At 46.0% G+C, this 26,561-nt stretch overlaps 1 protein-coding gene across 9 annotated transcripts in view; it reads right to left on the reverse strand.

Moving 5' to 3' along the window:
* The window catches only part of CMIP (c-Maf inducing protein), a 201,118-nt gene that overhangs the window by 50,582 nt on the left and 123,975 nt on the right, over positions 1-26,561 (reverse strand). Inside the window, exon 1 of one of the 9 annotated variants that reach the window (XM_025184435.2) lies at positions 407-2,139. The exons of the other annotated variants lie outside the window; for them this stretch is intronic. Within the exon in view, the coding sequence (XP_025040220.1) occupies positions 407-418 (12 nt within the window). The 5' untranslated portion in view covers positions 419-2,139. Of the gene's footprint in view, positions 1-406; positions 2,140-26,561 lie in introns of those variants that run through there. 9 annotated transcript variants of the gene reach the window in all.

The following is a 26,561-nucleotide window of genomic DNA, read 5'->3' on the forward strand; positions in this document are numbered from 1 at the left end:
TGACTGAACAGAAAGCAACCAGCTAGGCCAACAACCCAGGCACCCACTCCTGCCCCAGCATTCAGCTCTTCCCTTCATCAACTCCCCCACCTCTCCCCCGCCCCTCCCCCCCTCCCCGCCGAAGGTTTACAGCAATGTGGCTTCAAAAGGGTGGGTGCTGTAATCTAAAGGGGAGCTGCAACAGAGAACCCTAATGTTCAGTGGGACTACCTTACCACGCAAAACCTTCTACAGCCGTCAAATTCTCTCTTACAGATATAAAGAAATGGTTTCCATTCAGTGCTGAAGCCATAGACAGGAAAAGGAAGAAGGAGGGAGCTTAGCCTGCCACGCAAGAAAGACCTGTAACAATTGCTGCAGATGTCAGCCGGACAGCGATTAAAAGGAAGCTTCGAGGTTAGGCTACCTCTGCACACATGTTGTGGCAGCTGCAAGCGAAGAATCCAAAGGGCTCTGTATCTGCTCCAGCTTTCCAGGACAAAGGGGTTTAATGTGCTCACATGACGCACTGCTGTCTTTAAACAATATTACAGGACTTCTGAATGATGGTGGGAAATCAAAAGCAACAGCATCCCCAAGAGGCCCTGAACTCTGCTACTCTGAACCTTTATCCATGGTTACGTGGCTGCTTTTGTCAGCATAATGCTATTTACTGCTGAGCAGCTTGCTGAAAGCCTCAATTAAAGTCTGAACCCCATCAGCTGGTTTCCAGAGCAATTTGGTTTGCACCAGTGAGCACTCGGCCAAAGCTAAGCCATATGTCCTCTTTTACCTGCACTGATAAGAGCAAGCTGTAAACAAACATGACTGGGGAGGAGGCAGGGGGTGGGGTATCCTGTGGCTGAGATACTGGGCTTCTCTGGGGTTTGTATGTAAAATATGCCTCTAACAAAACCACCTTGCAAATCAGATGTTAGTGTCACATTTAGGTAGTTTGTCCTCCTTGCTAAGTGGAACGACCCTTTAGAGTTTGGGGTGCCCTGACTCACAAAGCTTCAGGAGATATGGAGGAAGAAAGGGATCTCAAGAAGAAAGGAAGGATTCCTGTTACTGTGTCTTTAAAAGCCTGGACGGCAGGGCAAGAATTTCCTCTAGGGGTGTGAATTGTGACTGGCCCAGCCCCCTGCATCATGCCCCCCACTAATTCTCCTCTTTAATTGGTTAACGGATTAAACAATGTTTAACCAGTTAACCAATTAAACAGGATTTTACATTTCTGCTCTCCTCTCCCCCAGACAGTAAGGAATGAGCTGGGAGAAAGAGCCAGCACCAATGTTGTCGCTTCCCTCAGAGTAGAGTAAATGCCAGTCAACACCATGGGGAGCAAGAAAGCTACCGAGACGGCTGGGAGCAGAAACCAGCAAAAGGTGCCAAACCCCTGAGCCTATCTGGGGGATATAAAGTGCCACCCAACTCTAGGAGGAAAACTGGGGTTCCTGCCCTCAGGAGAAAAGAGAGACAGAGATGTACACTGCTACCCAGAACCAGGAGAGCTGAGAATAACCTAGATGGCAGGCTTCAGAGGAGCGTGGAGAGCCAGAAGCACATTTTATTTATTTGGGACTTTTTTATAACTCTTTTTATTGGGATGTTTTGTAATAAAAAAGCCACACAAAGGGTATTATTGAATCAAATGTCAAGAGTGCCTGAAATGGAGTTATTGAATTCCTCAGAAGGGAAACTGAGGAAAAGTACATGCAGCTCCACACTAACTCAGCAAAGGGAGCTAGAAGGCGGGCATGCCTTATGACCATCCAATCTAGCCAAGCTTCAGTGGCAGGAGTGGCTCTTCAAAGATCATGATCAGCGCTTTGTCAAAAGAGCCTGAGCTTTGCAGAATGTTTATGGCTCCTTATTCTGAGCAAGGACCAACATCCATGTACACCATAGCAGATGCCTGGTGGAAATAGCACTGTGTCACCTGTCATGCAGGCAGATTCAGGTCTCTATTCCCTAGACTTTTCCACTGACTGTCACCACAGGATTTAGGAATTAAAAAAAGGAAAATACGTTCAAGTAGGGAAATCCTCAAAAGAAAAGAAAGGACACCTGAAACTACCCCTACCCCACAGAAACACACACGCAGGCCATATGCAGCAATTTCTGGGGAGTGTGTGCGTGCGCGCTTTTTTTGTAAATATGGACTGCAAGGGTGGGAACACTCACGCATCTCCCTGCATGGCCCCTCAAGTAGGCATGCTCTGGCTGGCTGGAGGAAGGCTGGGACTGACTCCCCGCACCACCTCCACCAAGAGCAAGGCCCAGCCCCAGCCTCACTCCTATAGGAGGGGGAGAAATCAGCCCCATTTTTTCCCTCAGCTGCCCAGAGGATGAAAGAGGGAGGCTTGGGCAATGCACCACTCTTTCCTTTCCTGGTTGGATGGAGCATGCTTTCCTGGGCAACCACGGTGGCGGTGCATTCGCACTCTTTGCAAACACACCCCTGAATATGGGCCTGATATCAAACACACATCTTGGGGTTCCTTTGTCTTTTACATGGAAACATTCATCCCTTTCTTGTAAATTTTGATCCTCACACACGTATTCCTAATTTTCATGGGCTACACACTGAAACATGCCAGTAGTTTTCCATTGCTGGTTTTCTTTATATGCCCAGGAATGATCATCAGTGGAATACATAATGAATTTTTTTGTTAGCTGGATTCCCATAGATACCAATGAACACAGATCAATAGTTAAGCTAGAGCAGGGGTGGGGAACCTCAGGCCCAGGCGCTGGATGTGGTCCCCAACTTGCCCCCCCCCCAACACTGAGGAGCCCATGCTGGCACTCCAGCCTCCCCCACCGACCCACCACGGAGCTGGAGCACGCAAAATCCATTAGGCTGGGCCCCCACAGGGTCTGGTGTGCGAGGGGAATGTGAGGAATATCTTTCTCCTTCTCAGTTAGGGGCCACGTCCGTGAGGGGTTATTGTTTTTCTTCTCACAGCGGCGGACCCAAAAAAGGTTCCCCACTCCTGTGCTAGGGCGTACAGTTAATATATTTGCTTGTAGAACCATCTGATCTTTGTTTAGGGTAATATGTACTAATATCCACCATGCTATTAATTGTCTCTCCCCTTCTGTAACATTTTCCCTCAACAGTTTTCTTATTTCCAAAAGCAAATTTTCTCACATAACCTTTCCGGATTATTTGAGTGATCAACTCCTGACTTATTTCCTGGGCCTGTGTATAGGTTAATGCTAGGGTCACATTTTCTTGTATTGATCCCATAGTTCCTGCTAATATTTACAAATCCTTTTCCCCCTGCTGTTGCAATACTGGCAATATTCTAGAAAAGAAGTGTTGTCCCAGTCCTAATTTTGATACAGATGCACGGATAGGCTTTCCCAACTTTTGTATGTCATCTGTAACGCAATTTAGTTTGTTTGCCAATACCTCTATGTTAGTGGCACCCAGTACTCCAACTCCTAATCCAGTTCCACCCAAAACAGTTTCCAGTACACCCCTTGGGGTTCTTTTTCTTATAAGGTTTGTCAATATGCCATAATTTAACCATGTTGGAATGTTTGTACATATGGGGAGCACTGAGGTATGACCTTGGAGACATTTAACCCAGTAAGGTCCAGCTCAATTTGCTTTAGAGATCATACTGGTGATATGACTTGCACTCTGATCCAGTTTTACCATGATGTCAATTTAATGATTTTTTCAAGCGCTTCCTCCCAAAACCAGATGAACTCTCTGGGAACTGGGGTTTGTAGGCTCTGGGGTGAGGACAACAATAAGAGGTTCACTATGTGGGAGGGGCTGCATGGGAACAGGCTGGGGTGAGGGTGCCGGGTTTAGGCAGGATGTAGGATGCAGGAGCAGGATGGGGATGTGGGGTCTCGGAGGGTGGGAAGTATACGAGTGAAATGGGGAGCCTGGGTGGGAGATTGGGTGCAGAGGCAGGCTGAGGAAGAGGGTACAGGATGTGGTTATTACCTTGCACTTTCTTGTTTCCATTCATTATAGTAATGGAATAATACAAATGAGGCTAGGGGAGCTTTCAGAGGGGCTTAGGTTAAGGATGTAAGCGAGTAGTCAACTACCAAATAAGCCTAAGCTTACTGGGTATTCAGCAAGGGGGGGAGCAGGAGCTGGTGCTGGGGGGAACCAGTTTAAAAGCCAGTTCCCCCCCAGCACTGTCTCCACTGGAGGCAGGGAAGATGGAGGCACAGTGGGGAACCTGCGCCTCTGCTTTTTAAATGTAGTAAGAACCTGGCAGCTCTTACTTCATTTAAAAAGCAGAGCCGCAGTGGTTGGATCCAGTGCAAGTTGGGACTGAGTAGTCCCGACTCCAGCTGCTCTGGGAGCTAATCCCCTTATTGACTAATTGAGTAGTTGATGGAAATTCCATCAATTACTTGATTAGCTTGCTAACTTCAATTTAACATCCCTAATCTTTAAGAGCACAATCAGGAAGCTGCCTTGTACTCCTGCGTTGGTACGTTTCATCCCCAAGGGGGGAAATAAACCCACACACAGGAGCTGGCAACGTCTCCCTCCTTCCCCCCCCCCCCCGAGCCAAACCCCAGCTCATATCCCCCTCCCCCTGCACAGGGGCTGGCAGCATCTACTCTGAGGCAAACCCCAGCTCCTGCCCCCCCCCCCGATTTTTTCACCTCTAGCCCCTCCTCTGCTTCACCCAAGTTACTTGACCCCCCCCCCCATTTCAGCGCTCTGTCCATCCTCCTGCTGCAATTTGCCCCAAACCTCTTTTTAATGCTTGTAAAGGGACAGAAGCAAAATCCACATGAGTACAGCAGCAACAGCAGCTGAGTATGCTCAGTTCCACTGAGCATGCTCAGTACACCCTAAGTAGCAAATTCTGACAAGCAGTTGCTTCTGTCCCTACAGCAGTGTAAGGGAGGAATTGATTTCCCTCCTCATGTTTGGCAGACCATGGGGGACTTTACGAGGGATGCATTTGCACCCTTTACACACACACCCCGCTTACGCGCCTGACATGTCACAGCAGACTGCATTGTGACCCAGTTAGCTATTGCCCAACCAGAACCACAAAGCTTTCTAAAGTTATTTCAGATGTTTTCTGAAATGACTTTTTGAAACGAAGCTGTTGCACTTGAAGTGGAAGGAAGCACTACAGAAGAAATAATAATGCTTTCCATTTACAGGGCACTTTGCATTCAAGACTCTCAAGTAACATCCATTAATGAAGCCCTGCAAAACTCTGGTAAGCCCAGGAAGCCGTTTTATTGTTGGAGAAACGGATACTCTCGTAGGCCGTATGATGCACAGTGAGTCTGTGGCAGACACAACACTAGAACTTGTGGCCATGTCTACACTACTAGATAAGGTCAAATTCATAAAGGTAGATTTCTTCCGTCTGATTTTGAGATGTCCTCATGTGTGCAAAAATTAAACATAGTTTAAAGTAGCATATCCCCAGTCAGGAGGCTGCCGTCGACTTTGAGCAATTCATTGTGCGTAGCTCTCTCATAGTGCCTATCTGCTTTTCATTCTGCATTATGCTCCTGGTGTACGCTGGGACCAAAACTGTGCAGCAGGTGGTTCTGGGTCCATGTTGCCAGCAGCCCATAATGAGCTCGTTTACCCCTTCCCACCTTGCTTGAGATCAACGGGAAACAGTCTTTTTTGTGCCCTTTTTGGCCCTGGTTACCCATGCAGGCACCATAGCAGTGCCCCCTTTTTGGATCCCTTTGTGCATCGAAGCATTGCGATGTTGGTATGTACCTTGGTGAGCCTAATGATGCAGTATTACAAGAATATATGCACATCACTCCACTAGGAAGAGGACGAGGAAGAATCTTGGTCTCAGGGTGCCACATGCAACCCTTGCATTGAGTGAACTGGAAACACAGCTGGCAATCAATCCTCTGGCAACAATAAAACACCGGTTCCAGTGCCATGAGACAAGCAGACTAGTGGGACTGCATAGTGCTGCAGATATGAGATCAGCAGTGGCTGCAGAACTTCAGAATGCACAAGACCACTTCCATGGAGCTTTGTGAATGACTTCCCCCTACCCTGAAGTGCAGAGGACAGCCCCCATTCTGACAGTAGAGAAGGATTTGGCAATTGCTCTGTGGAAGCTTGCAACATCAGACAAATACCAGTCAACTGGGAATCAATTTGGAATAGGGAAACCTACAGTGAGGGCTGTTATACAAGTAGTCAAAGCAATCAACACCATTCTGCTGGGGAAAGTAGTGACTCTGGGAAACTTGGATGCCACAGTGGAGAGCTTTGCTGTGATGAGGTTTCCTAACTGCAGTGAGGCAATAGAGGGAACATCTATTTTGGCACATCCCCATTTTGGCACCTGACCATCTAGCCAAAGAGCACATGAACTGCAGGGGGTACTTCTCAATGGTGCTGAAGGCGCTGGTAGATCACAAGAACCACTTCACTGACACCAACGTGGGATGGTCAAGAAAGGGGTATGACACACGCATCTTTAGGAACTCCTGCTTCTTCAAAAAGATGCAAGCTGGAACATTTTTTCCAGAGCAGAAAATGAGATCCTTGGTGACTCAGCCTACCTTCTGTTCCGATGGCTCATGAAGCCACACATGGGCAGCCTGGACCACTCAGTAAAGAGTGGTTCAACTACAGGGCAGTGGCTCATGCGGCTTCCCTCTTCTGTGTCTACCATACTCTTTTGGGAAGCAGGGTGCTACTTTCGCATTCCACAGAAGCCTGTGGGTGGCAGGGAGGAAGGTAGAGAGGGGGTGCTAGAGGCTGAAGCCATGCTAGCAGCAGCAGGAGCAGCTAATACCTTCCCCTTTTCTTTCATTCATGCGAGATATCAGTCTTTTCCGAATAACACAGAGATAGGGAGTTGATGCTGATTGAATGTGGCCAGAAACTTGAGCCTTAATGCTGCAATGATGCCAGACCACTTACTGCTGGCTTGGCGTAGCAAGGTGCCCTACCATGGAGGACAAAATAAGGCTGACCATCCCAGAAACCTTGTGAGAAGGATCAGAGTTCCTATCTGAGAGCTTCATGAAGCTGTCTAGGGAGGATTCCTACTCCATCTCCAGACGTTAAGAAGCTGTTCTGGGCCCCCTGTGCTGTGTAGGCACAGAGTACGCCACACATGACACCTGATTGCCTGATTCTTCTTGTATCAAGAAAAAAATTGTAAACTCACCAGAAGTGCCCTCCAAGATCAGTGCCTGACTGGAAGAGAATTGGTTCCCAAAGTCACGAAAAGTTCTTGGCTCCAGACGCTCGGCCATTCTCTTTGTCCTCCTTCTCCTCCCCCCTCCACTATTGCGCTGTCCTTCCCGCTGCTGCCCTGAGTGTCTTAGGTGAATTCAATAGTCTGGCTTGGGAACGGATTGGGTGACCTCGTAAGATCGCATGCAGTTGGTTGCAGAAGTGGCATGTTTGTGGTAATGTATCAGACCTTCTGTTTGCCTTCTTTGTTTTGTGATAAGACAGCATCAGCTCCTTTATTTTAACACGCCACTGTTGGGAGTCCTTGGAGTATCCATTCCCCATCATACACTTTGTTATCTTCATGTAGATAAGGCCTGAGCAAAATATAGCTTTTGGGCCGGATGCAGCCCACCAAGCCCCTGGATCCGGCATGTGGACAGAGCAGGGAGCCCCAGGCAGGCTCTCCTGCTTGCTCCACACAGCATGCAGAAATGCAGCTGCTGGGCTTCCTTTTTGTTTCACAACAGGAGGGGAGGAGGGGGAAGAGTTTCAGGAGTCATCCTGCCCCCAGCACAATCCCATTGGCTGGTTTCTGCCAGAAACGAGCCAATGGGAGCTGCTTGTTGAAACAACAGGCAGACAAGAAGAACCACACCCCTTCTCCTCAGCTCCGTTATTCACAGCAGCACAGGACCAGGCAAACAGACAGGCTGGCTGGGAAACCTTTAAAACACTGCAGGCAGGCAGGCTGGTTTGCATGCTGTCTGATGTCTCCTGGCGACAGCCTGCTGCCTCTAGCACCCCAGCCTCTCCCTGCCCAACCCTTTGCCCCCTCACTCACCATACCCAAACCTTCTGTCTGCCTATTGTACCCATACACCCTCCAATATCTGACACCCCAATCTTCTGCCCCAGATCACAAGCCCCTCCAACCCTAGGTCACATCCCAAATCCCTGCACTCCAGTCCTCTGCCCTAGGGTCATAACCGCCTCTTTCATCCAAAGTCCCTCCCAGAATCCAGTCTCCCTCCTGCACCCCAATCCCTTAATCCAAGCTCCCCTCTGCACCCAACCTCCATCCCAGACCTTGCCTCTCCTCCACTAATATCATGGAAGAGTGCGGCTCTCGACCACTTTCCAAAATCTTGGAGTGGCCCTCCATCAAAAATTATTGCCCACCCCTGATGTAGATACTGGTGGTTCAGAGCTAAGAGAGAATGGATTCCTTGCCCCCTCACCTCGATGAAATGCAAGATCTCCTTTACGCTCCATGCTGGTGCTATTTTGCGCCCTTGGGAACTAGTGCCCATGGAACTTGAACTCATGGCCACATGTGCTGCCTGCTCTGAAGTGTGCTTGCAACACTGACCACATAGGAAATGAAATTCAAATTCTCTCAAGGCTTTCCTGTTCACTTTTAAAGCAGCAGAGGCGCAAGTTCTGGTTAAAGCAGTCAGAGGGGGGCACAGTGGGATGCCTTCCAGAGGCCAAGAATGTCAACTTTCTCAACACAGGGTGTATACTACTGTCAAATCCTGCATTACGCCTCGTGAAAAGCAGAGGTACCAAAATTGACTTCAGCTGCCCTTAAAGTCAACAGAATGTGCTTGGTAACAAGGACTCATTGTTTAGAACGGGGCTACTCAACACGCAGCCTACAGTGCGGTTTGGGTTTACGCAGGGCTCAAAATGCAGCCCAAGGATGAGATCCTTTGAACATGGCCTCCACTGGAAACAAGCTCCATGAGGGCGAGTCATCTTCCCACATGGGGTGAGCACTGAAAGACGCAAGCAGATGGGCTGGCTGGAACAAGGTGTCGGCATGGGTACAGGGTGTCGGCATTTCTAGCCCCAAGGGAGGAGGTGCCAGCAGTGCCTGGGCATTATGGGAAGTACTGGCTGCTTAGCCTTGTGGGCAGAGCCTGAGAGGTGGTGACTGGCTCACACTGGCCACGTTTTGGTCTGGTACCACGGCTTGAGGCTTAATCTTTGTATTCATGCCTGTCAGTGTGAAAAGTTATTTGCATATATTTGCATGTATATGCAACCACACTTAAGTTGCAGCACTCAACTTGTGCTGTAAGTATTACTGTGGCCCCCAGGGCCACCAAAGTTGAGTAGCCTTGGTTTAGAAAATCAACCTTATACAGCTAAATTCAACCTAAACTCTTAGTGTAGACCAAGCCTATGACTCCTGATTGACACTTCTTCTACCACCAGTAGAGCATACTGCCTTGCACACACTGGAGACGAACGATTCAGAATGGGAGAACCCAGGACATCGAAGATGAAAGAAATCCTATACATAATGAAGTTATGCACCCTGAGAGCCTAATGTTGCAGCCCTTGCTCACTGGAATACTCTCAGCCTCTGCTCGACAATAATGGGTGTGCTCACATGAGTAAGGGCTGTAAGATCCAGCTGTAAGAGCCGACTCTAAATGTACATAAAATGGAAGGAATTATCTTCTCCTGGGGTTCTGATGTCACTAGATCCCCCTAAGGAGACATTACCCTTGGTATGAGGATGATGATGATGATGATGATGAGATGTTAGTCTCCTCTGTGCCCAAAATCCCATTCCACTTGCTCACTGCTGTCGCAGTCCAGGAAACATTCTCAGTTCTTGACAGGCAATTTCCCTCAGGGACCTGATGCATTTTTGTTGTCTTAATATAGAAAAAACACAAAACTACAACCTGGAATGTCCTGTTAAATTCAATCTCTCCAGCTCCAACCATTATAGGATTTCAGATGCAACCCTCTTTCCCTCTCTCTGCCCGACTGCGGGTGAGCTAATTAGTGCATCTGCAAAAATAAACGAGCAACACTGCAGCATGGCTTCCCCAAGACTGTGTGTGCCAGAAATAACTGATCTATTGCTGAGCAGAGGAAGGCAGTTCCAGAAAATAGGAAAATGGCAAGCTCCTTCCCTACTCACTACAGGCCAGGGCTAAGCATGACAACATTTACCGATTTATTTGGACGGCAAGATGGAACAGATATAAACTGAAGGCAGTATTTCCAAAGTGCAAATGACTCAGGTTTGTGGAATGCACAACATAGAAACTGTCATGCTGCAGTAACCAATGGACTACCTTGTTAATAGATCCATGTAAAGTGCTGCGCAGATAAATCATTTGCACAGTAAAACACACACATTTTATTTGTTCTACCAAACCCAAGAACACATTCTTGAATGCCATTTATTGGCCTGGAATCTATTAACTAGCTATATATGTATATACATACATGCGCATGCATACACACGTATGCCACATACAGACAAAGCATGCTTTCCAATACATCTAGTTCCAGATCCAATCTCCAACAGTGAGCGATACCTGCTGCTTCAAAGGAAGTAGGGTTGCCAGATGGTTTAAACCAAAAATACTGAACACCCCACTGCCCAAAAAAAAACACTGGGGAAAAAATTCTGTTGAGGGGGGAAAAATGGGGGGGGGGGGCAAAGTTGTTGAGAAAAAAGAAAAAAAGGACCCCAAGAGTTATTAAGCAATAAAATAAAATAAAACAGCATGGCCCCTTTAAGAGATGCCTTTGAGGCTTTTTGGCCCTAACAGGCTGCCAGGTAAGCACCCAGGATTTTCTCCTTCTGGCCGGAGGAAAAAAAAAAATCAGAAAGTACTGGGCAATTTTTTTTTTTTTACCAGACTGGAGGCGAAAATACCAGACTGTCTGGGTCAATACCCGACACCTGGCAATCCTAAAAGGAAGGTGCAAGAAATTCTACAATACATGGCTAGATACAACTTGATTAGTGATCCCTGTAAGCTGAGTGCTTGAGTGGCCATCCAGAAGAGATTCAAATACTGCCCAGATGATTAGCAGAGCACCCATAGCAGGCATCATTGTTTACTGGTGGTGCATATCCACATACACCTAGGTGCACATCATAACACATTTATTTTGCCATGGATGGAAAAAAAAATAGAGGGAACACTAAGCCTGACCCTAAGGAAAGTTCCAAGAGTTAGAGGTTGGCTTAGCCCATAAAGAGTGTTTTCTGGCAGACTTTTGCAAACAAAGCTCGGCTCAACGCATTTGCAGGCTCTAGTCCTGGGCCCTAATCCTGCAAAGCAATCTGCCTGCATGGAGCCCATTCCGGTCAACAGGACAGGAGTATGTTCTTTTGCAAAAGAACTGACTGAACCCTTTCGTTACTGCCCAAATGCCCTACCTCTGAAGCCCATGTTACTTATGGCTCTCTGGGTCAGCTCAGTTTGCATAAGCAACATTATTTAACACTTTGCTTCAAAACATGAGTTTTCTTCATTTAAATTTTGCCTGACTAGATGATGCTGAAAAATGTCAATTCCCACTCATCACATAGAAATGTGTGCATGGATTAGGCTGGGTAATGGGGAATGAATACTTACAAATACCCAAAGACTAAAAGAACATGTCTGGGGAGGGAAAGAGCTATGGATACCTTGAATCTTCTCAAGCTATTTCTTGATGTTTGTAAAGCCAATCTGAGTTTGTAAAAAATGTAGACTTCTCTCCCCCATGGTGAGTCCATTTTTTAAAAATCTTGATTTTAAACCAATAAATAAATAAAATCCTTATTATTTATTTTACCACAACTGGGCCTTGTTGCGCCAGGCATGGTACAAACACATACACACTGAGAGGCAGAGAGATGGAGTGACTTGCCCAATGTCTCCACAGAAAGTCAGCAAGTCAGGAGCAGCTTTTGTCCAGTGCTCTGTATTAAGTACAAGAGATGCCTTGCATATCTGGGTTAGGATGGCAAAAGTGGCTGGGAATTTCCCTCCAGAATCATTTCCTTCCCCCCCCCCCCCCCCCATTTTGCCCCCTTTTCTACCTAATCTACCTGGACTTGTTTTTCATTATGTCCACTTACCCCCTATGTTTTCTCTGAGCTGGTCTTCTCTTCCCCTCCTCCTGTCTCCAATAAGCACATATTCACTACTACCCGTCCCCCTCTGCACCAACTTCCAAAGTAGAACATTCCACCACACACGTCTCCCTCTGGGGAAAGTATGCAACAATAAACACAAGTACGTTAGTCACATTGCTTAATACTCTTCACTCAGGTATTATGGTGATGAGAGTGGCATAAGCACTTCTACAGAACAGCATAAGAACCCAAGGACATCTGAACCCGTGCTAAACTTCCCGAGCATTAAATTTTAGGCAGGTTCATTAGGTGAAAAGAGTTCAGCTGTGACTAATAAACAAGCTGGACTATGAAACAGACCCTCCACATTGACGTCAAGGCTCATCTTTCATTGAGATACCGTGCTGGAAAAATCAGAGAGCAAAGATGGTTTCCATTGCAGTTCAGGCTGAAATAGATGAGAAAAGGAGACAAGAAGGAAGTGCTCAAAGGGCAGCCCTACTGCATGTCAACATTCCATATGGGTGGCACACTCATCGGTTCATGTGTTGTGGACGGCAGCTTAGTCTAAGTGCATCACAACAAGGTTAGACTGAGGAAAATTAGGAAAACTCACAAGGTGACCACCCTCCTCCTTCACATAGCATGGCTTTAGCAATTCAGCCAACAGCTTGTCCTGGTCTCTCAGATGAAGCGAGGCTGCTCTGAGAATGAAAAAGCAATGGCCAAAAATGACCATTGGAAACACCCAGAGAAAGTGACTAGGACTCCTCTATAACAGAGAAACATCCCACTAGTTCCCCTAGTGCCATTTGTATAGTCTGCGACCACCTGAACCACTATCTCCCTCTTGTGCACCGTAAAAATAAATGCAGAATGCTAACCTAATACTTCATCTTTCTCCTGGGAGTGGACCCTGATTGCTTCCCTGTTTTCCCCCTTGGGATCTCATCTGTCCTCTCATAAGACTAAAGAATCATGTCCCCACACTTGTCAAACAACGGTATTTTGCAATCAGACAGCATCTTTTGCTCCTCATCAATCTCAAAAGGTTTTTCCTAATTATAGCCACAAAGACCACCTCTGCTGAGAAGTTGGCAACCAACCCGTATGCAAAAGCCTAGGAAGCCAGGGAAGCCATGGCACTGCCATGTGTGCAGAGGACTGGACTTGATGACCTCTCAAGGTCCCTTCCAGTTCTAGTATTCTATTTAATACAATGATACAGAGGCCAAGAAAATGAGTCTCATGGGGACTTTGAAGAGAAAAAAGGACAAGCAGATTTTTTTTTTTTATAGACTGTACTACGATTTAGTATGGAAAGCCCTTACACACAAGTCATATGAGTGGAGTCAAAATATATAGATCTTGGAAAGTTGAACTAAACTTCTGTCTTGCTGGGATTTGAGCTCATAAGGATCTGGTCTGAAAGACCTTGAGCTTAAGTTCAGATATTTTACTACCAGCCTTTAATTCTAGCAAAAATCCCCTATTTTAACTTGACTGCACTCTGTCTAATCGGTTGTAAATTTGAATGCAGCATTCAAAAACTCCTATAGGATGTGTGTGTCTGTATGGCACCTTCTCACCTCTGCACATGGGAAAGCCCACTGAATAATAAATCTTCATAGCCTCATCTGCAGCCTCCCTATCACGATGGAACAGAAACATAGCAGGCAGATCCTGAGCCAGATCTCTCTGATTCGTGCAAAGAAGTTGCTATTCAGTAACAATCACACACACACACACGGCTAATTGTGGCTCCAGCTGTACTTTGCATGGACTAATGTGGTTACTATCGTAATCAGACCTGTCCACAGGGGAGGCTTTTTGGCAGGTCTGACCTTGACGCATTCCCCGAAACCCTCTACTCCCGCTTCCATTTCCTTTTGGCAAATGCTTCCATTCTTCAGGCCTCACTTCCAGCACCAGCTTTACACTTCAGGTTGGCAAAACATCAGCTCTCATCCTGCTCATAGCAACTGCTGTCCCATATTTTTCATATTACGGTGCCAAACAAGGATTTGTTTATTAATGTTGCTTTGGCTATGCAGAATTTCACTTCTACTGCAGAAGAACAGAAGTATGGAGTACTCCACAGCTGCAAAAAGCATTCCCATAGACACAGCTGTAGTTTTACCCCTAAGAAAGAGACATTTGACCACATTCCCTCCCCCCATTTTTAAAAATAAAATAAAAGAAAGAGGGCCAGATTCACCCGTCCTATGAAAGCAGCCAAGAGTCTGCAACTTGCAACACTGCTGGCTAATTCCCCTCAAAAGGTCAGCCATGGGTAGTTGGGTGGGCTTATCACTGATGTAATCCTCATTTTCAGGGGGTTTTCACCATCTTCGAGCCTTACTGCCAAGCCTGCACTGGCTTCCTAGAGTACATCTACACACTTGTAGCAGCATGCAGCCTGCAAACATGGTTATAAAACAGTGTAGACAGTGAGGCGTGGTGCAGGTAAGCAGAGTGCCCTCTATGAACCTGACCTTAAGGTACGCACCCTGAACAGCTCTCTATGCACCTTCCACCACTACCTGGTTCTTTTCAGCAGTACAGTGTCCTGCTGCCTTTCCCTACTCCCTCCTCTGTGCCTGAATCTTTCACTCCCACAGTGACAATGGATGCAGCTTGCCTTGCATCAAGATGTGTAGCTACACATATGCAACACACCATCACAAGTGTAAACATCTTATTCATCCCAGTAAAGGGGAGATTTCAACGACTTTCTGGCCCTGCAATCTGTTCCTGGGGCAGGTCTCAGTACTGCCTACTGCAGGGTACTTGCACCTTCTTCAGAAGCATCTGATGCCGCACTAGGGTCCTCACAGAATACCTGAATAAATGGATCATTGGTCTGATCCAATCTGGCACATCCTATGTTTCATTGATGGACTTTCCATCATTAGGGATGCTCTGTTATTGCCATGCAGTGCCCATGTTCTGAGCTCTGGGCCAGTCACAGATGGACAGTCATGCGCTGTCTCTTAAAAAAAAAAAATCACACTATCAGGTATGTGAATTAGAAATTACACCCAGATCTAAAGGCTCACCAGGCTAAAAGCAATGCATAGGAATAACAGTCTTCAATCAGACAATAGAGGCACTGAATTATGGTGGAGTGAATGTGACACAAACAAACATGACTAACCAAAGCAGAGCAGTAAACGCCAACTGCCAGTACAGTCTTAAGGCTACCAAAAATGTAACTCACAATCCAAACAGCTCCATCCACAGAGAGACAGGGCATTACCAAGGGGGACACAGAATACTGCTGAAACCAAGTCGAAAAGTGTCACTGGTATTCATCTTTCTAATGTCACTTCATCATATTACAAGAAGCTGGCTGCGTCTGTGGAGGCCAGTTGGCAACTACCAGCCTGATGTGGGAATGAGGGACTTATGCTCTAGAAAAAATGACAACATGGCCTTATTATTACTGTACTTTGACCAGTTTTTCAAGGGAGACTGGATCTAGACCACTGGGGAGTACAATCAGATAGTATCCCTGCTGCAGAGAAACCAACTGGGTCTGGCTTTCAACGTTTCAGATTCTACAGTCAGGTGGAATCCAGTCGTCGCCCAGGAAACAGGATGTTGTGCCAATGGCAAGACTGCAAAATATATGCCAATCATTCCAGGAGGCTAAAGATTCAGCTGGGAAAGGAATGAGACCCCCCTCACCACCTGAGAAACCTCCCTAAATTAGCACTAAGTGCTTTCTAATGCTGCATACTTCTCTAAATGAAAACAATGAGAGCCTCCTAAGGAGAAATCATGTCAGTGCTATTTCCTACTCTAAGGAAGCCGCTGGCAGATCAGGTAGCAGCCAGCAGCATGCAAGCAATTACATTTCCCAGATACACAAGTCAGAGTTAAGGGTCACTTGTCATCCCCTTTTTTTCTTTTTACTTTTTATTCTCCATAGTGTGCAGCAGTCCCTCCCCAAAACTCTCTTGGCCCCACTCGACCTCGCCCCCTGCAGAAGCTTGGAAACAGAAATGCATATGCTTACCTATTTTGTTTCCCCCTCCTTGGCAAATGTATTATTTTGCCGTGTTTCCAGCTCTGCATCACCATAAATGGCTTTGAAATTGACTTCTCTCTCATGTGCACCTGCATCATCAATGTCGTCAGCAGGAGAGATGTGCACAGCTCAAGGAACGTGTTTGTGTCAGAAAGCTGCTGCTGTAGAGGCCTTAGGGAGAGCTCAGATACTGTGTACTGATAGGATGCTCACAAGCATCTTAAAGGAAGTCTGAAAGAGCAATCTATTCCTAACTACAGCATGCTGTACTGTGGTTTCCTCTCTCATATAGAGAAGTATCGGATTTCAGAGCAGTATTCACATCTGAAGTGCTTCCAACGCTACGCTCCCTCTGCTCACTACACAAGATCAGCATTAAATTGCAGATTTCACTAAATCTACTCCAATTTTTTTTCTCCCTTATATAAATGTTGCTTGACATGGCAAGATTAAACACTATTTCAAGGGCCTAATTCTGCATTCATTGTACACCTAAAACTCCTGTTGTGACCCTGAATCAACATCAGTCTTACTTTTAAAGCTAAGCTGGTTTAAATAAGTCACCTTTAACAATTTCTTTGTTCTCTATAAAAATGACAAGGAGTCCTGTAGCACCTTATAGACTAACAGATGTATTGGAGCATAAGCTTTTGTGGGCAAAGACCCACTTCGTCAGATGTATGACGAAGCATCTGACGAAGTGGGTCTTTGCCCACGAAAGCTTATGCTCCAATACATCTGTTAGTCTATAAGGTGCTACAGGACTCCTTGTCGCTTTTGCAGATCCAGACTAACACGGCTACCCCTTTGATATTTGTTCTTGATGCATCTTTCCTTTGCAAGGGTGACTTTTTAGTGTCATCTAGTATTCTCATTTCACAAAGAACTGTACAAAACAGAGAATATGATGCAGTGAATACTAATAATACAATGGCTACTGAGGGCAGAAGGGATGACTTAAGCAGCTTTTACTATCAATATTTTCTATTATTTTAGGTTTTTAAAAAAATGCTGCTCTTCAAAAATGAAGGACATTTAAATGAAACAAGCTGAGTGCGCCTGGCAATTATTACAGGGGAGATAACGGATCATAAATATGGCAATGTGCAGTACACTTTATTACATTGTTTGGTGAATGTAAAAGGTAATTGCTGCCATCCTTTAAGTGGGTACGCTGCATGCTGATTTTACACTGGACACAGCAATTTTACTGTGATGAATTCAACACACAAAATGAGAAAAATATTAAAAGAAGAGGAACATTTAGATTATTCTTGTCCTTTTAGATCCATGTGGTTACCTGGGCTAGGAAAGCTCTGCTCCTGCACCTAATGGAAACCAACTGCAAGATGTAAAGGTGCAGTACAAGATACCAAGCACTTTTCAACTCACGTGAACTTTAGTAGGAGGAGAGTACGCTCATCCCATTTTGCAAGAACAGGCCCTTCCACAGGGAAATCTGATAGTCAGAGTTTCCGAGACTAATTTTATCTGGAGCTAGTACTGCGATGGAGACCACAAGAAACATGCCAAGAGCACAATGCCCACAAATGCTACCAGATTTGGGCATCACACAGAGATCTCCAACTGCAAACAGACATTTTCAAGCCAGGCAAGCCCGTTGGACAGAGTATTTGACCTTCATGAAATAATAAAACCCTAAGTAAAAAAAGTCCTGTGGTGCAGGATTTTAGAAGACCTAGATTGTCTCTGAAGATACATATATTAAAAAAGGCTTGTATACCGAACCGCTCTATCAGCTTGCGCTGGGAAAAATGTATTCTGCCCCTGAAATCACAATTGATAACACACTGCTTAATGCAGTACAAAAATTTTGCTATCTTGTCAAGCACTTTAATTTAATACCACAGTGATATCACCCAGCACAGTTCTAAAGCCTGTTCGAACTATCGTCAACTTTGTTGCCATCTGTGAAACATCAGAGGCATTGGACTTCACACCAAGATTAGGGTCTATCGTGCAATCATGCTAAGCTCTCTTCTATGGCTTTGAAATACAGACACTACAAGAGACACTTGAAGCAACCAAAGCATTTTCCCATGCGCTGACTGTCTCATCTGTAGCATCAAGTGATCCGACAGGATCCCAAACACTTAAGTGCTAGGCCAGTGCTGTATGACTGGTGTGGAATCCCTAATACAGGAGCAACTTTGCTGAGCTGGATTGATGTGTGAGCATCATCACTGAAATTTTACAGCCCTGCAGTCCATGCCTCACAAGCTCTCCAATGCTTTCCCAAAATAGACATCACCTAGTGCTATGGAATCTAGCTTTCCTGAGCCATGGTCTAGTTTAGGAACCCAAGAGGAGGTTGCATGTTACTGTATTACAGTTTTATAAAAAAAGAACTGAAAAAAGTACTTTGCAAATCTGTTGAGACATAGGGTCATGGTGACCTGGAGAATAGAACTGCTTTGATTAGTCATTGAGTGAGTACAGGAGCACTGCACAATAGCAGTTCTCCAGTAGCAGTCTGAGCCAAGCAGCAGTGAACCTCAGCTGGCCATCGCCCCTCTATTCCAAAAGAGCAGAGTAGCCTAGCAACTGTATGTTCTCCAAACAGAGAATCATGGCAGAGCCCTAAGAGCCTAGTAAAAGCTTCTATGTTTATTTAGGGAGGGGGTTCAGCTGCACTTTGTTGGATCATTATATACACAACTGCAGATCTGTCTTGAATTGGCTTAAATTAGGGCATAGATATAAGGTAATAACTACCTGTACTTTGTCTCCACTAGGATTTCACAACAATCACTAACTCATGGCAACTACCTTGCTGTAAAAACACATTTATTGGGGTAGTGAAGACATAGCCAAAGGGTACGTCTAGACTACATGCCTCTGTCGCCAGAGGCATGTAGATTAGGCTACCCGACAGAGTAAAATGAAGCGGCGATTTAAATAATCGCCGCTTCATTTAAATTTACATGGCTGCCGCGTTGAGCCGACAAACAGCTGATCAGCTGTTTGTCGGCTCAGCGCGATAGTCTGGACGCTCCCCTGCCGACATCAAAGGGAGTTGTCGACAACCCAGGTATGCCTCCTCCTGGGATGAGGCATACCTGGGTTGTCGACAACTCCCTTTGATGTCGGCAGGGGAGCGTCCAGACTATCGCGCTGAGCCGACAAACAGCTGATCAGCTGTTTGTCGGCTCAACGCGGCAGCCATGTAAATTTAAATGAAGCGGCGATTATTTAAATCGCCGCTTCATTTTACTCTGTCGGGTAGCCTAATCTACATGCCTCTGGCGACAGAGGCATGTAGTCTAGACGTACCTTAAGTGAGGCCTCCTCTCTGGTGGGAACAGTGTCACCTACAGAAAGAGTGGGCTCACTGCATGCATTGACCATGGCAGTGATTTTGCTCTAACTGCATAAATGGCTCTCTTTTCGCCCTTTCTTAAAAAAGCTGTGAGGCCTCATGGAAAACACTACAGGAGACTTGTTTAAGAAACAGCTCTTCTGACTTGCCAGTTGTTTTTCTTTTTGTTTTGTTTTTTCCTTTGGTTTCTTAAACAGCTGATCCTCACCTTGTAGTTATTCCCAATCTGAGAGCAATGTTCGCTGCCTCTGACATTCTGGGCACCCCCAACAAATGACTGCAAACTCAGAAATAGAAGATTAAGGCCAAGATTCTCCAAACTCTAAAAATCGCCTGTGCTCCTGAAAATGCCCTGAACAACAGGAATCTGGTGGTGGGGTTCTAAATGCACAAAACATGTGTTACCATGCCAGTAAAATGTTTTCTACGTGAAAATAAATGTCCATAAGGTGGCCCTTTAATTCACAGGAATGTCATTTAGACCATTGCCTTGGTGGGAATACCAATCACAGTGGAAGGAGAATAAGGGAATGTTACCAGAGAGGCTTAGGCAGAGGAGGCAGCAAAAAGATGGTATTTCCCTTCAAAGCAAAACATAAATATGAATATTAAGTCCCAGAAGCAATAGGGTTTGGGGCTGGAGAGGCAGTGTTGCCTCTTTCCTGACAGAAAGGCACCAGGAGTCTAAGGCTTAGAGATTTAGTCTTGGTTCTGCTGGGAACAAAGCCATATACACTGAAAACCTCTTACTGGTATAAAATGAAGTAGCCTATATTCATGACCAAATCACCCTGACACCTCATTCTGCATAGGTTCAGTTCAAGATCTCAGATATTCAAAGTCTTCCATGGGATTTGCTGCAGCTAACTGAGAAGTCACCTCTCCCTCCATGGCATGCCATAATAGAAACCTGAATATTCCAGTCAAAGGGAGAGATACTAAATTTCCTAAAGGCTAGCACTCCCTCCGGCAAGATGCAAGCATGAGCATGGGGCCTCCTCACTTCAATAACTACAGGCAAAACTAATGTATTCAATTTAGCCTTCTCTTAATAAATTATTCACCTGCTCACAGAGACACAGATGAGGCCTTCTCCTGTTTCCTCCTCTATTTCTATGTTCATTAGGTACTGAAAACCTGCTGAAGAAAAGAAGTGTCAAGATCTCTGTTTTATCAGATGCCTAAGATATTCCTGCAAGGAAGACAAGGAAATGGACATGACACATCTCTCCCGCCTTCATTCTGAAATGTAATATCTGCTGCAGTGAAGACTGGAGGCAATGGTGGAAAGCCCGCCAAAAAAAAATGGGCTGAAATCCAGGAAGGATTCCAAGGAATAATGAGCTCTTTGAATATGTTTAATATGAAGTTTGTCACATGTCTCTTTAAAGTATTTCTACATGATCCTCTCAGATCATTTTCCAGGTTAACTGATGTCCCCATGCCCATTTCAGTGATGGGACTTTTTTGCCATCACCTCTAATTTCATGGTTTTGAGACAGTAATTTTTACCCAGATTTAAGCCCATGAAATCCTTTGATGCTATCATTTAAATTCTATATAAACCTCACTCCTGCAACAGTGCTATTTTTAACCATTACCATAGCGACAATGCCGTAAGGTGTTTCACACAAGGCCAACCCTCACTTTTCAGAACAGCAATTCTCAACTTAATCATAGCTGTTTGCAATATAAAAACACTGAACTTCCCCTGCTAGGGCCTTTACTCTCTAGACATAATTCAGTGGGGTCACTGGGGGCTCATCTAGACTACACTGAAGTGTTGAAAGAGGATATGCAAATTCCCACAGAGCTTTCGAAAGTGAAAGCAGTTTGGACGCGGGTTTTTCGGTCGTCCCCCCCTTTTCGAAAAGCCGCACAAACCTCATTTTCTGAGGAAGAATGGAATTTGCATATCCTCTTTCGACACTTTAGCATAGTCTAGATGAGCCCTGGTAGAGTTAAGTGCTACTCAACATGAACAGGAGTACTGGAATCAAGTCACACTAAGTGGTACCTCACACCATGAATGGTTCCATTGAAATATGGAGTAAAATACTATTCATTGTTACCAAAGATGTCCCAACGGGTCCCCAAAGGAAAAGAGAAATACTCACTAATCTGTGGGCTATGGTCAGCTGACATTTGACCAAAACCACAAGTTTTGTTAAATACAAAATTCTCTCAATGGCCCCCAATAGTTCCAAATCTGTACATAAATTCCAGGGGAAAATGTTTATTTTAAATGTTGCAATCCAAAAACTTCAGCACTGTGCCACAACTACCCATTCATGAAAATCCAACAATGAATTTGGAAAGGAATACATAAACAAAAATGAAATGGACCAGTTATTTTCACTGTCCAGCAGACAAATATAAAAAGTAAACAGCATGATTTGCAGAAAGTCAATTAGGGGCTCCTTCCTAACACATGAGTGGACAAGACACACATCAGGTGCTTCCAGATCAGAGAGGCACAAGGAGATAATGCCCAGCCCAAGTCATGCTTCCCACTGTACCATTGAAGACACATTATAGTGCTTTTTGCAATGGCAGCTCAGGAGGCAACCAGCACTCTTAATGCCAATTTAAAAACAGGAATGACTACAGTCACCTTTAACCCATGAGAACAATTAAAATGCAACCAAGCTCCATAAAACCTTTTGATGTGTATCTTTTCCCCTCCTGTGTAAATGTCCATCTTGCTCTCTAGAAAACCAGTGTCCTATTGCCAAGATTTAGCTTGATTGAGGGATACAAAATTGCACTGAATCCAGTGGTTCCTAAACTTTATGATACCAGGGACCACCAAACCCCTTCACAAACTTTTGGCGGACCAGTAACATTTTATTTTCATATTCATTGTGCAAATAATGAATATGCAAATAAAATGTTACCAGTCTTCCAAAAGCCCTGGCCTCCAGAGTCCCCCAGTGCCAGCCTGTCGCCCTCAGAGCACCTCTGTGCCAGCCTCCACCCCTTAAAGCTCCCATGCCAGCCTCCTGTTTCCAGAGACCCACTACACCCAACCTCCCCAGAGCCTCTCCCTGTCCCAGCCTCCATTCCCCAGAACCCCCCAGTGCCAGCCCTGTCCCCATAGCCCCCCCACTACCTAGCCCCACCTAGCTTCTCTGTGCCTGTTGTACCCCCCTCATCTAGCCCTGTACTGCCTCCCAGCCGCCAGCTGAGTGCTTCTGCCTAGGTAGCGGCTGCTCTAAGGCTGCCCTCCCGCCACACAGTAAAGCATTCTTCCGCAGCTGGGAAGAGACTCCGCCCCCACCTGGCGACAGCCCAGCCCCTGACACACGCACAAGATTGGTGGTGTCTGGAGCAGAAAGCGACAGGGATTGGTGCATGTTTCTGGTGGCCTTAGAGTTCCTCCCCAGGCTGTTAACAGTCGGGGCCTAAAGTCTCAGGGTCACTCAGCCCATGCATGTCTCAGGCTCGTGGCACCCACCTGAAAACTGGGTGGTACCAGCCCCTGACACCCATTGGTTTGAGTCAGGGAGCCCAGATCCCCCTGCACAACTCTGACCGGAACTGCAGGCTGCGGTGCCCTGGGATGTTGGGAAGTGGACAGACACGTGGTGCAGGCCAGAGCCGGCAGGGGAGATCCCAAGGAGGAAGCCAGGCCCTGTTGGAGGAGGGGCGGAAATTGTGGACACCCAGCACAGCTGCCAGGGGCCTCTAATCTCATCCTCCTCGGTAATATCGATAAAGGCCAGGACGCTAATGGCTGTAAAGGCTCCGCTCCCTGGTCCCAAACACACTGCCCGCAACGGAAAGGACAGGGCAGCTGCCTGGGACGCAGGCCCACTGGCTGGGCTTCATGACAGGTGCTGGAGCTGGAACCGGAGCCATGGTGAGGCTGCCCCAGAAGGGACTGCCTCACTGCAGCCTGGCTCCAACCATAGTACACGGGGTAGCCCACAGTGCCACTCACAATGGGAGGCTGGAAGAATTTTTAGTGCATGCGCAAGTATGCCCCTTATAGGAAACTGAGCACCCCTGCAGGCTGGGGTCATTAGCAGGTGGTGGCATGGCCTGGCAGAATGCTGTGGCCTGGCACGAAGGGGTTCACGGCTGGCCACCAGTCCGTGGACCAGTGGTTGTGAACTACTGCCTCAATCAAGCATTTCATTACTAACATATATATTGTGGTGATGACCAAGATCGGGGCTCCAAGGTGCTAGCTATCTTACACACGCACATGCACACCCTTAAGAGCTTATTATATGCAAGAAATACAGAGTGAGAGACAGACAGCATATAAGGAAAATGCCAGAGGTCCATATCTTGATATCTAAATTTGCCCCAAACTAAACCTCTGTGTACATTCCTCAGGCAATATGACAAACACAAGTGATCTCACATGCCCTCGGTCCACAAAGCCTAGTTCTACAAAATACATTCAGGTTTAGCAAGAGGGGAAAAGGGAATAAAACCAGCCAGTTAAATTACACAAAATATTTATTTGGCCTAGACAGGAAGTAGGGCTTCCAAGGATTTTACCACTGACTGTCGTGAGACCAAAGTTGGCCTTGGAGTTAAGGCTTAGGACTGGTAACTTAGGAGACCTGGATTCAGTGTATCTCTGACACAGGCTTCCTGTGGAGCTTGGGGCAAGTCAATTAGCTATTCTGTTCCATGACTGTAAAACAGGTACATTAGTACTTCCGTTCAGTCTTGTCTATTCAGGGATGGGGAACCCATGGCTCGTGGGCTGGCTCTGGTGCTCAGTTTGTCTTGATCCAGGCTGCAGTGAGCCTTGGGGCTCTCCCACCCCCACAGTGGAGTGAGCCAGCATAGGCATGCCAGCCCCACAGCAAGATTCCAAGCCTTAGTACCCCCTTTGCCCCCGTGTGGCTGGAGCATGCGCACCAGCTCCCGGACTGTGGACGGAAGCAGCAGGGGATCAAAACTAAAACCCCTGTATGGCCAGCTCTGTCTGGCAGGGGAAGGAAGCAGCTCTGCATGCTGTCATTACCCTCCCATCTGGCTGGGAAAACAAGAGCACAGGGAAGTCCCTGCACTCACCTGCAAGCTACACCCCGTCACTCCCATCGGCTGGGGGATCATAGTCAATGGGAGCGGCAAGGGACAATACCCACAAGCACAGTGCAGAACGGGAGCTACGCCAGGTGAGAAACACAATCCTATGCCCCCTTCCACATTACTCCATCCTCAGCCTGCTTCTGCACCCTCCCTTCCACCCAGACTCCATACCTCTAGGCTTTTCCTGCACTGTACCTCCCTCCTAGACCCCAGCCTGCTCCTTGCATCCTCCCTCCTGCCCAGACCCTGCACCACTATTCCTACACTGCTCCTATGGGTGGGGTTTTTGAGTAGTTCAAGAGGGGAAACTAAGACAAGGGGGCCACCAACAAGGAGTTCAGTCTACGCAGTAACATCCTCACTTTCTTTACCCTTGCTTCTATTATAAGTTCATTTGAAGTGCCAAATATGCGCCAAGGTAAACAGTATGAAGTTAGCGGGTGTTCTTCCTCTAAAAAGTTAAGCAACTCAAACATTAAAAACAACTGTGTTCCAGCAAACAGGAACGTGTTAGCACAAAGTATATGGGCCATGATTTAAGCTCTGCCATTGTTTTGGGGAAAAGAATTGCTTCCTATTCCTGGCAAAGGGAAGGCCTTTCAAATCAAGATAATGCTTTATTCTATTAACAAAAAACTTTTAAAAAGCAGCATAGAAGTAAAAATGAATTCTCTACAGGAAATATCCACTGAGGTTCAATTAGTCAATTTCCCAGAATGAGAGGTTTGCTTGCAAGCCCTGGAAAGTTTACTTAGCTCATTATTAAGAGCAGCTCCTACTGAGCGAAGTTGTCGCCATATGGTTGGAAGATGTATGAGTGAAACAAGCCATGTTAGTTACTTTTTTTCTTTGCTGTTTAAATCTGCAGGGCTAGATTGTAAAAGTATGATCTGTCCTGGGAATGGTGCAGGGCATGGCTGAGGTGCACCCAGAGCAGACCAAAAACATACTGAAGAGCTGATTAATTTTCCCCTTCTCTGAAGATGTAATCTGCTGGCCCACGCCACCAGCTCTCCTGGCAGGCACAGTGAATGGGGTGAGAGAATCCGCCTTGTCTTTGCCACTCCTATTCAGTCCTTGCCCATCAAGGGAGATGGGGAAGTAGCAGTATATAGAACTCTCATGCTGTCATCCATGACTGATGCAAAAATATTTGCATCAGTCATACACTGCAATATTGGCCAAGGGAAGATGAGGCATAGTCAAGTAGCAAAAGCAGCAGTGCCATAGTTTATCACAGCCTTTGCACACAATATTATTTGTCACCTAAATGGACACAGGCAATGGACAGAATATTCTGCAAAGTCATGAACTGGGAGAGAGTTAACAATTCCTTAACATTTGGATCTTGCTGGTGAGAACTTGGATCCATTCAAAGAATAGGCTTGATCCTGCAACGTGCTGAACACTCTGGCCTCAATCCAGCAATGCACTAGAATTCAATGGACTCATTCAAACAGAAAGGTTACTCAGCATGAGTAAAATGGCAGAATCTGGCCCTTTAGCTGTAGAGCAGTGAGGTATCGCCACGTGAAATTTCATACTAACTTGTGAATCAAAGGCATCACATAACAGCAAAGCAGCCTCAAAATATTGAAAAGATGCATTTACTTCATCTGTTCCTCCCACTCCTCAAAAGACTGTCAGCGTGTACAACTTATTAATGGGAAAGAAAACATTAATAGCTCATGTTTTACATAGCGCTTTGCAGCCCATGATCTAAAAGGATTAAACACGCCTCACAATACAGCTGTAAGGTAGCTATTATATCTACATGGGTAAACCAAAGTATAAGATTTAAAAGCGATTTATCCCTAAATTTTCCTCTCTCTGAGGTACCCATTTTTGCTGTCCTTCCAATTCCTCTTTAAGTAGCTGGTAAAAGAAATCTGTAACTATACAAAACATAGGAGTCATCTAAATTTTTCTGGGTAAATGTTTTTCACAGTCTGTGCTATTCAAAAGTGTCTACTCCAAAGCAGTTCTATGGGAAGGACTTTCATCTCTTTTCACACGCACTTGTTGTGGGCAGAACAGAATCTTGATAAGAAACCAAGAGAAGTCAGCCTATTGGACTGCACTGGAATGTTTCCAA

The sequence above is a fragment of the Pelodiscus sinensis genome, chromosome 12 (assembly GCF_049634645.1).
Source record: "Pelodiscus sinensis isolate JC-2024 chromosome 12, ASM4963464v1, whole genome shotgun sequence".
Taxonomy (NCBI): Eukaryota; Metazoa; Chordata; order Testudines; family Trionychidae; genus Pelodiscus; species Pelodiscus sinensis.